Source organism: Battus philenor, unplaced genomic scaffold, assembly GCF_028537555.1.
Source record: "Battus philenor isolate CCGP_79_NKW_IND1 unplaced genomic scaffold, ilBatPhil1.0.hap1 SCAF_8, whole genome shotgun sequence".
In the NCBI taxonomy this organism is placed as follows: domain Eukaryota; kingdom Metazoa; phylum Arthropoda; class Insecta; order Lepidoptera; family Papilionidae; genus Battus; species Battus philenor.
The window spans coordinates 3,632,733-3,647,890 of NW_027181748.1; the positions used below are offsets into that span (position 1 = coordinate 3,632,733).

Consider the following 15,158-nt stretch of genomic DNA (forward strand, 5'->3'; position numbering starts at 1 on the left):
GAAATATTTTATTTACGAACTAACAGTATGAAAACTATTCGGTGTTAGGCAAATTCGATTCAAATCTAGCGGTTAGTATTCCAATCAAACGTTCCCTTTGTTTAAGAGTATAACAATAAAACTAAACAGAAATACCTTACCATTTCTTTATTAGATTGGGCCTTCTCTAACACGGCGTCCAACCAATCCCACTGTGCCTTAGCGGGTGCGCTGTTTACCTCGCGAATTCCAAATAAATTCGTATTCAAAGCCACGATTCTTAGCTTACTGTGCGATTGTTCTATCGTATAATAACCACCTAAAATACAATAGAATTTATTACATTAAATTTGCATTAATTTACAATAATCACATATATTATATACAATACGAAATATTAACTTATTAGACTATATATCGGTAAGTAGTTTTATGTGCCAACATAGTGTATGTATAAATTTAAATAATGACATTACTTGCATTATTTCCACATATAATAAAAATATAGAATATATACTTATTACAATAAAGTATAAACAACGAAAGCTACCAACATTTTCCAGTGAATGACAAAACAAGTGGCTTAAGGTTCATTAAGGTTGTAAAGTGAACAGCAATAACCGTCAAAAGCAGCATACGATATCCACCCGTAAGAGAGGCAACATTTAGTCGTCGTAAGGCACTGAATTGAAACTATTTCAATTGGTTCTATTGGAAATCTATGGGGGAGGTCTATGTCCAGGAGTCAAAATGATGATTACGATAAAATATTTCAAAAGTTGCTCCAAATTATCTTAATTTATTATTATTGTATAATATACATATGTTTTATAATAACTTCATTTTATGTAAATAGATAAGTACGTACCATTTTTGAATGTTTGCAGCGCTTCTAAAGGTAACCAATGCATCCATAAATTTGTAAGGCTCTCAGAAGGTGACGGATCCAAGTGTCCAAGAACTGGGAAAACGAAATGAGAGCTGAACGTCCTGCCTAGCAGCTCTGTCATGTTTCTGATCGCCCGGTACTTGTCTTCTTCATTTCCGGCGTATTGTGCTGCGATAATATCACTGTAAATCAAACAAACTTTCAGAAAATAATTTTAAAACTATTGAAATAAACATTTTATCTCTGTCATTTGTTTTAATAACAATATAAAGATTTAATCAAATACTAACTCCACAACTATGTACTAATGAGAACATTTCGAGCGTATAAAATTAATAACGGCGATAATAAAAACAATATGTGTTAAATCGCATGTACATATTACATTACATTAATTTTTCGCTCAATAACAAGATGTAATGAATTTTCACACACATACCTTACTAAGAAAACATATTTTTGTTAGCTTATGTGACATTACATATGTATATAAATAAATCTATAGCAGGAAAGTTTCCAAGAGTATGTCTTGGTGTTCACCAATCACACCAGCATCATTCAGGCAACTATATCAGTAATGATGTCAAAACTGTTGAAATTACTGGCCTATCTAGTTAAGTAGACTTTTAAATAAGATATAAGTTTTAGAAATTCATATAAGAAAATCAAACATTATATTTTATCACAAATAGTAAGCCTTGTTTAAAAAAAATTGTCGACTATGTCAAAGAGAAAAAAAAATTTAGTGATAAAAATATATCGAACGAATGTTATGTAGATTACATAAATTAATATTTTTAACAAAAAAAAAATTAGGCAATTATGTGTTTTTATACACCTATGAATGGTAATATAGGTAAAAGCTTTAATTGGTGAAGGATCCTCGAGGAATTTTATGTTGAATATCCTTTATATATTATGAATAATTTACTAATGTAATTGCATTGATTCTAAAAACTCTAGCTAATTAGGTTTATATTGTTATATGTAAACAAAATTTATATATTTCACCCCGCTGTATACTAGTCGGTGCTGACATTTCACAAAGAAAGGTTATTAAGGGCATTTGACATTTTGGAGTAAAAGCGTTTGACACATACGAGACGAGGGTACAGGATAGTCACGCAACTTCGGAACGTAAATTGTAACATTCTTTCAAATACTCAGGTTACAGAGGAATACTTTGAAACGGTGTCGTGAAATTATTGAATATCTAACATGGTATTTTTTGAACGAAGGATTTTGTTTTTGTGTTGGTATGTGTAATAAATTCGTACCTTTTTATATAATACTTTTATTTTAAAAAATCCTGTTTTAGACTTAAATAAAATTGAAGAAAAAAAAAACATTATTATATTCACAAAAATATATATAAATCAATCAAGATGCAATATCTATAAAGTTTCCAAATTCAAATATCGGCAGAACAGTAGTAATCTTTCATATCTGTCCTTCATATTTATATCATATACAGACGAATCACCATTTGCCGTTTAATGTTTAGTAGCCTTAAATTACGAAAGTTACGAAAGATAATATATTCTTAAAAAATATTTCTAAAATTTGGCATTTATCTGCCTATTTTTTTGCCGGGAAATCCGGCATAAGATCCTCCTCCGATGCTGAATATTATATTTATATATATTTGCATTTTGTTAAAGCTGCGGGAATGCCTTCGCATTCTACCGTCGTTTTGACGACGGTGGTCTACTGCCTCAGTTCCATAGGATACAGCTGCAGTTAACGCGCCACCGCAAGACGTAGACACATGTGCGACGGATTGTGACATCTTATCACCTTACGTCAACCTTAACTAATTCTTTAAAATAAAAATCTAAACAAGTAATTTTTTTCGTGGAATATATTAATATACTTGAAACACTTTTTGTAATATATTCAGGCCCACATAATAAATCTATTTTCTGCATGTGAACTTTTTGTTTTCACAGAAACATTTTTGTTTTCAGCATTAATAAGTTGCCTTTCTATTAGCAGGACCGGAGAGTAAAGTCTTTTCTGTCGACATATTTTAGAGAAACAAAGTATGATTTTCACACTGCTCCGGTATTGAAAATTTTTATACTTGATGGCAAAATCTTTTTGATAACTAAGGTGAATATATCGTTGATTAAATAGATATTTAAAAATTTGTTAAAAATGTACTATTTAAATTAAGAAAGCGGCATTACGTTCCGGTCCCCTGAATATATCTAATTGCGATATTACTTATCAAATACGGAAGAGTCAAATTTATTATGCAAAATTTTGTGTAAAAATGATATGTTTCTGAGTTATCGATGTATTTTCCAGACTTATTAAGATCATATTAATACAGTTATCAAATCATTTACATGCTTTTACTGTCTATGTACTACCCTATATCGGCGAATTTGTTGATATAATTGCTTTCGTATGTATTATCTCATATCATGCATTGTTGTGTTGTATGAATTAGATTACCACTGCTCTTTTGCCAGTTTACAAACACAATTTATACATAATATGGGTATTATAACTCTAATACTTATGCGTTGTGGTACTACTGAATCCGCTATACTGCGTTGTAAGAAATCGCGGAGAGTTGGAGGCCTAGGAAAAAAAGTAAGCTGTTTCGATTGAATACTAAATATATTTATAAAATGTAAGAAAATTGTTGTGAAATGAACGTACATATAAAAACGCTGCGAACTTATTCCTGGCCTTTTATTTAGAAATGTTACAAGTAGAATAATCACTTGATATTTAATAAAACTTTTAAAATACAGGATTTAATTAACTAACTACTCCTTACTTAGTTAGTTGTTAGTACAATACTAACATCGGTTACTTTTAAACTCAATGACACAGTGAGACTAACTCTAGATCAGTGATTCCCAAAGTGGTCTATATCGACCCCTAGGGGTCTATGACAACCTGCAAGGGGTCTACTTTAGCGAAAAAAAATTTGGGGGTCCATGAAATGAAAATGGGAGTCCACGATAGTGGATCTCAACACACACACTAATAGTACCTATTTACTTACATCATACTATCTTATAATATCAAAACATTTGCATTATTTATAAAAGTACCTTTGAAGTAAAAAAAATATTGCTTATGTTATTTTATTTGTAGTTTATTTAATGTTACGTATATTTTACAAAACGGATACAAAATTTTATTTTTTGTAGTTTTAATTTAAATTCAATTAATAAATGTATGAATAAACATGTGTTTTTACTTTAAGTTTTTAACACTAAACTTCACTGCAGTTAGAAATTTACAGGAAATCAATATCAGGTAAATAGGGGGTCTAGCCATCACGGAAAAACATGGCAAGGGGTCTACGACACAAAAAAGTTTGGGGAACTCTGCTCTAGATATATGAAAAAGAATATTTACCCAGTCCAAAGGACAAACTCGACGTTCTCCGAATGGCGTGTCCTCATGTACTTGGCCGCAGATTCTATAAGCTCCAGTGAGCTATCGCACGAGTAGTCACCAAAGCGACCCAAAGCTCGGTGATGACCGGAACTGCCTCGCTCGTCCGCCCTCCGACAAACTGTATCTTTCGTTAATGTTTTTCGACAGAACAATGTAATGTTTTTATTTATTTACGTGCGTTTAAAAATAAAAAGTAAGCCTTTGTATCGATGTACAGTTAAACATTAAATAACTAAAGAATAAATAAATAAAAAACCACTGGGTCTTATATTAAATTATTTTTCACAGTAGAAAATAATTCCTATCTATGTTTATACTTAAATTAAATATTAAAATGGGAAACCAGTACTTTAGTGGTTACCTACGAGATCTGACATATTAAATAATATGCATACTTTTATATTCAAAAAAATGGCAAACGATATAAAATATATTACGAAACTAACACTACGTATATACATCAATACCATAGATTACAATTAAATAGAAGATTGTCGTTCGTTTTTTTTAGAAAAAGTTATAATTAAACATGAAAATAAATTGTAATCAAACTATACACAAAATAAAACATATAAATATGAATTACTCACAAGAGCAAGCGTTACATATAAACACTAACTTTAAAAACATATAATTTAAATGTAATACAAAAACTACATAACGAATAAGACATGATATTGCATTATAAGTTTCAAAAAGAATTACGAACAAAATACGAAAAGAAATGGAGTGAAAATTATATTTTTTTTCGACTATAGCCATGTGTCATTACAATATTAAAATGGTAATTATTTTTTTTTGAAATATCGTAAGATGTAGTCAACAGAAATAACTTCGTTGGTTACGGATTCGATTCTCGAACGCATAGTAACACGTAATTTAGAATTTTAGTTCCAAGATGCGCCATTATTATCACGGTATAATTTTACAGAGTTATCGTATTTTCAGCTCAAAACCGCGATATATAACTCCTACAAGGCATAAGCTACCCCCAAATATGTCTACGGGGGGATATACAATGATCGCCGCGCTTGGCAGACAAAAATCGGCTTCCGTGATACAACACCAAAATTTATCAAAGCCCGTTATTTTAAGCGAAATAAACTTTGAAAGATTAATTATCTACGCAGAATCGTATAAACAAAATTAAACAACTGTAACATAGTAATATCGCTATCCGCGATTTCTTGCAGACAATTATGATATGGCTAATTAAATTAATAAATCTAAAGAGAAGTTCACAATGTGGGGGTACTACATCTAGTTTTCAATATATAGGCATATGAGAATTTTTATTGAACATTTATTTCTTTACAGCATGGATTTTTAATTGTACAGATTAATGCCAAGTTCAATTTATTGTGATCGTACGAATACGTTATGAGATTCCAGACTAGCAGAATTCTCCAAAAACTAGAATCCTATTAAGCTCACTTATAATAGGATAATAGTAGAGACCACTACAAATATAGTCGGACTTTTCTTAATGCTTTTATGTACGTCCAATAAGTTAAAGATATATATTTGAACATATTAACGAAGACTTAGACGAAAAAGATAATTTTCATAATTTTTTCTGATCGTTATAAGTAATTATCAGCGTATAAAAGTTATTTTCTATACTTACATCTTCGCGTGTCACCTTGTGATGTATAAAGAGGATCGTAATGAAAATCCGTAATGTGCCAAAAGTAACCTGAAACAAAAAATCAATTTAAATATAATGGTTTCAGGTGTATGTTTAGTTTAACTCTTTGTATATCTAGATGCACCGGTGCCGTGGAAGTATCGGCTCAAAGATCAGTCTCCGCTGCTTTTCTTCAAGTAATTGTAACGACTGTTCCGCACCCGTAAATATTCAAAATTCAAAAAAAAAACTGCACTAGCAATCCCGCATGGCTATTGCGGGATTGCTAGTGCAGTTATTGCATATAACGAGAATCGGTACTTACCCCCCGATAACAGACAATAAGACCAGATGCCCAGTAATCGGCACAAGCGGAGGTAGCAGCTGTGATAATGGTAGAGAAGGCGGTATTAAGAAACTCTGGTATTCGCTGAAATATTCATATTCCAACCGGTCATGTCCACTAGTTGATATCCTACGACTTAAATTATGTATTAAGCTAGCTATTCATGGAGCTTACTGAATAACAACGTAAAAGATATACCGGATGATTAATTATAAGTGTAAGAACTTTAAAGGATGAATGTATAACTCATTTAAAATAAGTTAGATTCATTATTTTTTATAGGAATGCAACTGAAAAATAACTGGCAGTATGAAATAAGCTGCGTCAAATATTACAACAAGTATAAAATTAATTTTAATTTATTATAATTCGAATTTTAAAACCTATTTTTCTTACTTTATTGTCATCACGTTATCTAATATTTCTGAAACCATTGCTTAAAGAATAGTGTGTACTATACACTGATGGACAGCAAATGAGTAAGAACTCTTTATTAACCGTTACCAAAATAGAAATTAACAAAGTTATTTACCTAGATATATATCATAAACTAGATAAAGCTGTAATGTAATGTACCTTACAAAATAAAATAAATAAACTATAATCACATTAACATACAGGATGATTGCTTATATGAATTAAAATGGTAAATGTATTGCTTACGTTTTTCTAATCATTCTGTATAAAGATGATCCATATTTTGACAACGATTTCTCTAAAACCAATGATATTCAGCCAGCATGCACCATACATTAATTATGAGCAAATAAGCTATACTTTCACCGCTTTAAAGATATTACATCTGTAACTAAACGCCTCATATAGATAATCCTTCAAACTTTGGATATTTATGCTAATGGAATATAAGCTGCCTCTAAAGAAATAAATGAAACCGTCTACGTAATCCCAGAACGTATTGGCAATGTCTGTATTCTTACAATGTTTTATTTCACCGTTTATTAACAATGACTATATAATAAAAACAAAGCATTTAAAACACATTTGTAATTAGTCATGGGACTTGCGATCGAAAGTCAGAATCTCTAATCGCGGTACTTTCAATGCTCTGAATACATGAAGTACAAATAAATATTTGATTATATAACTTCGGTGAAACTTCCCCTTAACAAAAGAAAGGCACGGAGTTTGTCAAATGAGCCGTGCATCAATAATCTTTCCGAACTTATCTTTGTTGTAAAGTCAATCATTAAATTGTGAATTCTGTGCAGGCTTTCAGCTTTCCTTTTATACTTTCGTATTCTTAAATGTAAAAAAGCATTTCTTTGTTTAAACAGATTAAATTAGAATGCTAAGAAGTACACAAACAGGGTCCAGATGTTTAACATTAAAAAGTAAATGTCATTTTTCTCTAATACAGATTTAATTCGAGCTCGTCTCTGACGACGTCGCAAGTAAAAACCCTTAATGCTTTCTAAACACGAAGCGACAATTTATTTTCTTTTTATGTTATGGCAAAAAGATGTCAAAACTCATACACGCCTTGAATTCCAATGAGCATTCAAAATACACAGTGGAATTTCATTCAATGCGATTCTGTAACATATGTTCATAATGGAAACGAAACTTATATATTCCTCTCAGAAATGAATTGTGGGTATTTTGGGTAAGTTTAGTCAACTATTTTTCTGTGTAGCGGACGATCTATGTTCTTACTTAACAATTATATATTTATTGTTAAAAAATATGTTGTTATTTGTTTAAGATTTTATTAATTAATTTATTTAACAATATATTTCTCGTACAAGTTACTATAATAAATTAAAAGTGTATATTATTAATATATCGTATTACATATAGCCTATCTTAGATTTCAGCTTAATACACGTATGGAGATAGTTTCCAGATAAGTAAATACAAATGATATTCAAGTTTTATTAGTTGAGCCAAACAATAAAAAACAGAGAAATAGCAATCGAAAAGTATCAGAGTCGTGACGCGAGCGACGTGCATTTAACGCTGTCGATGTTTGTTCCACTGGGGATGCGAGCGCGCATAGAGCCGTCTGAGCTGCGCGTGAGTCGGTCGCAGCGCAGGGCCGTACTCGACACAGGGCCGCACTCAGGTAATATTATATTTACTTGAATAATCTCTATGAGATGTATTCTTCGATTTTTCATAGTACTATAATATTTCTTTGTCATAAATTATTTATTTCTTGTTTAGTCTTCTGATACCAACCTCATCATCATTTTAACACTGCTAAGCATACGAGATGCCCGAGGACTTTTAAGTATCTCTCAGATTTACAATTACACCAGTTGGAAGCAGCCTGTATCCATCGACTTCAGACGATATTGATAACTCTGTTAATTCTGCGCTTGGAGAACCATGCTCTGCAGTTCAAAACCTTAGGGCTTCTACTATGTAGCCAGTTTCAGTCACTTTAACTTTTTGATCCACACTAAAATATTTTTTTTTTAGTCGTACACTCTTGTCAGAGTGGTCGTGCTAATGCCTCGGTCGGTTCTGGTGTCCCTGATGCCCTCCCTATGCGTCGTCATGTATTTAATGTATTTCCGTCTCATCTTTTTCTGGCACCACATGAAACTAACTACATAGTATATGGAAATCTTTTATTGGCCTTTGTATATATTTTAAATATTTATAGAATAAGTTACGAGTATAAAATGTAAACAATGATGGATACTTAATAAATTTTAAGTGATGAAATTATTTGATAACAGCCGCTTAGATAGCATCAGATTAACAAAGTTTCAAAATAATATCATATCTAGAACGTAAACATATTTTTTACCACGACACAAAAACAAGTTGAGGCCAATTGAAAGGAAATATTAAAGCTAAGCAAAAAGCTTAAATGAAAGTCACGCGCTTTCCATCTCTAATAAAAACAGACTATATTTTTTTCCCGGGAAAGAACTGATGAAAAATAAATTCCCAAAAGAAAATACTGTCACTGAACACCGCACTTCGTACGTATACTGTCACTGTTATTTGTTAGAGTTTATCCACAGCCAACTAAGGTCGGATAGGGCAAAAACGTGTGATAAATGAAACACCCAATTTTGGCGATGAACGAATGAGTCGGCGAACGTGAAACTCGACGTATTGGAAACTTACAATTATAAAGTAAATACCGTAGACATTTAAACATTTGAAATAGTAATTATTAGTGTAATTATAATGGCAAATTTTATTTAAATAGTAAAATTTTGTATGCTTTATTTTTATTTATCAACGGAGTTTAGTTTATTTGATTGCGTTAAATTTAAATAAATTGTAATTTATTTAACAACTGTGTTTTATTATAAATTTAAAGAAATCATCGTTTCAGTCCATAGACAAAGACCTCCCTTCAATATGTTTATGGGGGGATATATCATAATCCCCTCGCTTAACGAGCGGGTTGGTGATCGCAGTGTCTTATATTATGGTACGCAGAGAACGCTGCTGCCTATCCTTTAAATACTTATTTATGAGCGGTGGCAATCCTATTTAATTATAGCACTAAGTGAAAATTATATAAGATTGTATCTTGGAAATCGAATCTGGTACCTACGATCTGAAGTCTCTGTTCTTTACCATAGGGCCACCACACCTCATATTACACATGAGGTGTGTGCAAGGAATAATTTAGGGTACTGATATTTTAGAAGAAGTTTTTCCTTTAGAGGAAAAAAAAAATATTTTTTGTAAAATTTCACGAAGTTGAAATGCTTAAAAATTAACAGTGTCGTATCAGTTCAATGTTATAAAAAAGAGACAACATTGAATTGTTATACTGAACACCTATTGAACGATAGTCCAAGCCGTGGGCGTACAAGGGCTTCCCTAATCTTAGTAATTATGTAAGATGTCAATTTAAAAACCAAAGCCGAGACTCCCGAAGAACACAGAAAACGGTTTCGATACGAAAAAAAAGTTTAGCTTGCTCATTATTAGAAAATTGAAAATACCATTAAAAACAGTGTATACAGTGTATAAAGTGTATACAGTGTATAAAGTATATACAGTGTATACAGTGTATAAAGTATATACAGTGACTATCCGTCACAAAAACATATCATGTTTCATTATATATGTGATACGACCTGTAGTTATTCTCCTATTTTATTAAAGTCTAGCTAATATCATATAAAAATCAAAAATATTTGATTCAAATGTAACACTATTGCATGTTCTTCTAACACTTACTGTGTTAATCACGTATTTTAAACGAATGCTTTAAAGATATTTATTTTATTTCAATTAAAACTTTTATTGTACATTCTAGAAAATATTATACTATATATTGCACAAAGTATTAAGTATACAGTGGGCGGTCTTATCACACTAGAGAATTTCTTCCAGACAACCATTGCATAAAAACAGTATAGTGATAAATAACGGTTAGTTATTATGAGCATATAGACAAAATATGCATACATAAAATTTTATTCATAAACATACATTCATAAGATAATTATTAAATAAACTTTTGTCGTCTGATTGATTTCGTGTCGATGTTTAATGATCAAAACATGTATATAAATATTGCGGAGAAAGAGTGTCAGTATTGTTTGTTAAAAAGTGTGTGAGATGTCAGCTGTACACATTTCACTAATATAAATAATTTTGGCTGTGGCAACACCCTTCCATTACAATACAGGTTTCAAGAATCTTATATGCGACTTACATCGTTACAACGTGTTCATATATAATAGAAATGTCTCTACTCTTGCGCCGACGGTATATCATTATATATAACGTATCCCTACACAGCCCTAGGGGACTGACAGCGTCACGTCATCTTGATTCATTGTGAAGGCAGCTTTTGTTGCTTGCTTACATATATATATATATATTGATAATAAATAACTATGTTATTAAAGCTATCAAAATGGCTAAAATGCGTGTAAAAGCTTTATAGAGGTAAGGGTATTTGCTATTGCTAAAATCAATGGTTTTAGAAAAAATAAATACTGTAATGATAATGTAGTAAGAAAAAGCGTTTTCAAAATTCGGATTCACAACCATATTATTAGCCGATAGAGGCCCACTACAAGACAAAAGCCTGCCCCAAAGATCGCTATGACTACCTTTCCCTGCCCGCATTGCAAATTCGAATTTTAAAATTAATTTTAAAATTCGAATTTGCAATTCTTTGCTATTTGACCGTACAGACTATTAGTTAATTATTTATACTTTATAGTACACCAAAAGTCTATATAAAAGAAAAGGAAACGTAAAAAAATAATATATATAATAACTAAAAAATAAGAATAGATATATGTATGAGTACAAGAGGCGGTTATTCGCCTCGCTCGAGGCGGTATCTACCAGACAACCTTTGGATGGATATGAGAGAAATTAAGGGGATGGAAACTTAGACTGTACATGCATATAAATACATAAATTACTATACACAGATAAATATATATAAATGTACATATTTACTGCCAGAAGTTAAATGCCTGTTGCATTTTAACAGAACAAATACATTAATTTATTATATTACAGAGTGATCACACCTGTTTTGAATCACCGTATAAAATATATGAAGCTTTATGCTGACAAATGAGATATAAATTGACCTCTTTAATTATTTTACACTTACAACCAATCACCCTGTTCCTTTTTTTTGTTATATCACTATTAAATATTATTTTAGTTACTTGCCGATATTCAAAGGGTACAAATTAAAAATATTTAATAAAAACGTTTTGTGAACTTTAAATAAAATTGTCGCGCGTAACAGTTTTTATAGAGAATAGTTTTCACCGTATAAATTGATTTTTGTACTTTTTTGTTAGTTATCTAGTCAAAATACTGGAGACATATGCCTTGCAGTAGGTGTCTATGGGCTGAGACGACGAATTATACTGATAATGTGTACACATACAGGATGTTACGTGTAAAATCAAATAAAATTAAACGGGTAAACATTTTTGTCAATTAATGCATGGCTATTAAAAAGTCAACGGTTTCAGGAATAATAAATAAGGTAATCATAACATAGTAAGAGAAGGAGTTTTCAGAATAGGATTTAAATGAATTAAGTTAATATATATCTAGGTTACATTTTGTACAGAAATATTTGTTAAAGGTGTAAGAGCTTTAAATGTTTTTGCTAACAAATGAGTAATACATTCACCTAAAGTTTTTACGCCTACATACAAACTAAAGTTTAATTAGTTATTTTATTTTGTAAGCTAAATTGTGTACTATTTACGAACTTTAACAGGTAAGCTTCTTCTAGTTTATGGCACATATTTAAGTAAATAACTGTAATAATTTGGATATTAGTAACTATTAATTAAAAAACAAACAGTATGAAATACTACTTGATAAAGGTTTCATAATATTGTATATTTCAAATGTTATGAAGATGATTATGTTTATCATCTTTGACGCGTGACAGAATATAACTCAGCGTATTTCATTACTGAAATTGTATTATGAATATTCAGGTAATCTGGCATAATGCTCAGAGATTCTGAAACAGGTTATTAATACCGGCGTAATGTTAGTAGACAGTTAATATATGAATAGTTCGAAACAAAGAGAACAGCAGAGGCATGGCGTATTTAATAAACAAATGGTTAGTTAATAAAATTACCTTCATTGTATACTAGTATTTTTTATATTAGTTAAAAAATAATTTTACACATTGAGTCCCATTTTTTGGAATGAATCTATTCTTCTTTTTCTTTTCAGACGATAGACACACTCTGCAAGACAGGTCTCTCCCAAAGATTATCACGTTGACCAGAGATGTGTCCACTGTTACTTCAAACGAGCGTTTCTTGGAGCTAAATCGGTGACTCTCTTCTGCAGATCTCCTCATTTATGATTATGATCTTGCAACAAAATTCCGAGCATAGCTCTCACCATTATCCTTTGGGTAACCTCGAGCGTTATAAAGTCGGATACGCTATAGTTTAACACAGATACAGACGCCGCTTGGTCAACGGCTGTAGCTCAGGAGAGGTTCTAGATGCACTCCATCTCCTAATTTCTGATTACGATCTTGCAGCAAAACTCCGAGCAAAGCTCTCACCATCACCCTTTAGGTAACTTTGTGCCTTATGAAGTCGAATATTCTATAGTTTAACACAGATATAGACGCCGCTTGGTCAACGGCTGGATATCTGGAAGGGTTCTAAATGCGCTCTATCTCCTGATTTCTGATAAGATTATACGGCAAAATTCTGAGGATAATCCTCTGCATTGCCCTCTGGGTGACCTTGTGCCTCCGTTTCAAATCGGATACTCTTTAGTTTTACACTGATATAGAAGCAACTTGGTCAACGACTGGAGGTCTGAAAAAGGTCTAGATGCGCTATATAAGTGACAACCAACCATCACAAATTGATATAAGTAACCTATTTATTTTCCACATACATTGTAAATAGCAGTTCCTAACAATTATTATTGAAGAGTGATCAACGTATAGTTAATAACACAAAAAAAGACATTTGCAAAATCTAATTGGGCAAAAACTGTTAGAGTAACGATGAGAAATTGGGTGAAATCTGTTCGTATTAAGCTACACCCGCGTTCGTTGGCGCAAGAAAGTTTGTGAACCCGAGCGAGTTGAACTCGGCGAATATATTAAACGAGCGATTTGTACAGCGACCGGATAAAGTTGTCTTAATTTATAAGACGGGTCCTGAGAACGGGGCTTTGCTACGGGAATGTAGCCAACACTGATGGTTTTTATTTAATTCCTTTTCTTGATTTAAATAGGACTAGTACTAAACAAAGAAGTACAAGATGTGCCACAAAATCTGATTTGGTAAAATACAGATGGGCCAAGGTCACCCAAAAAGCACTAAGAGGGCTATACTCGGATCTTCTCGGAAATAAGCAGAAGAACCAAGGCAACCGACGTAGCTTGAAGGATTGCTCGTTTGAAATGGTAATAGGCGAGGCATGTCGCTCGTACGACTGTAAGTACCGCAAGGTTATCGAGTGGCAACCACGTGGCGGTAAAAACGACGTCCCCCCCCCTGGCATGATGGGGTACCACAATAGCGGTCATCGAAGGGATCCTTATGGGCCTTTATCGGCTGACAGGATGATCATGACGATGGTGATGAAAACAAAGATATATTCCGCGAACAATTCTACTTGAGCATTTATAGTTTCGTTTACTCCCAGTGTTAATAGGCTTTATGTAATCAACACATTTATTTCCGAGATTAGGTATGTAATAAAAAAAAATCTTAAATAACTCCCTTACTTTTTAATAAAATGGCTGTTGAAGCTGTCATGAGAATACTAACCAATTTATAAAAGTGGCTTATTAGGCCCTGTTTGTCTTTGGGTGTGTCATATTGTCCTACCAACACGCCCATACAAATTAACTATTTACTAAATTATCCTATAATTTTGTTTTAGTCAAACGTTTTCAAGTATCAAAACTGTTGCCTGCCATCTCCGACACATTTCTACAATAATACAGATCTTAGTAAACGTGACGTGATGTGTTTTGACGTGACGTGAGTTGTGTTGTAAAGAAGAAGTCGATGAGAATAACCACAATGTATTTTTTATATTTTTATTTGTAATGCGTAATTAGAATAAATTGATTAATAAAGTTTGTCATCTTGTGGCGCATTAAGATTATGTTTTAACACGTTCACTGCGGCTTGAGGCCGATTCAGCCTCATGCTAGACTTTGCACTGGTGCGGCGCGTAAAACTCGTGTTTTCTCTCTAGTGCGGCGGCTGTTTACACTCAACCGAAACATGAGGCAGAAAAGGCCTCAACCGCACTACTAGGAAGTTCAGCTTGAGGCTGATTCGACCTCAGCCGCACCAGCTGAAAGTTCTTCAAAATTGGGCCCGCAGTGAACGTGTTAAAACCAATGACAGTACGTTATTTTGAACACTCATATTGGTAATGATGAAACGGATGCTTTACATTTT

At 32.2% G+C, this 15,158-nt stretch overlaps 1 protein-coding gene across 1 annotated transcript in view; it reads right to left on the reverse strand.

Annotated features, from left to right (window-relative positions):
• Window positions 1-15,158, reverse strand: part of LOC137931745 (cyclic GMP-AMP phosphodiesterase SMPDL3A) — a 39,371-nt gene that overhangs the window by 12,253 nt on the left and 11,960 nt on the right. The window contains exons 2-5 of the mRNA XM_068775240.1: window positions 5,919-5,987; window positions 4,250-4,409; window positions 848-1,050; window positions 141-298 (exon numbers count right to left, since the gene is read on the reverse strand). Coding sequence (XP_068631341.1) covers window positions 141-298; window positions 848-1,050; window positions 4,250-4,409; window positions 5,919-5,987 — 590 coding nt within the window. The remainder of the gene's footprint in view (window positions 1-140; window positions 299-847; window positions 1,051-4,249; window positions 4,410-5,918; window positions 5,988-15,158) is intronic.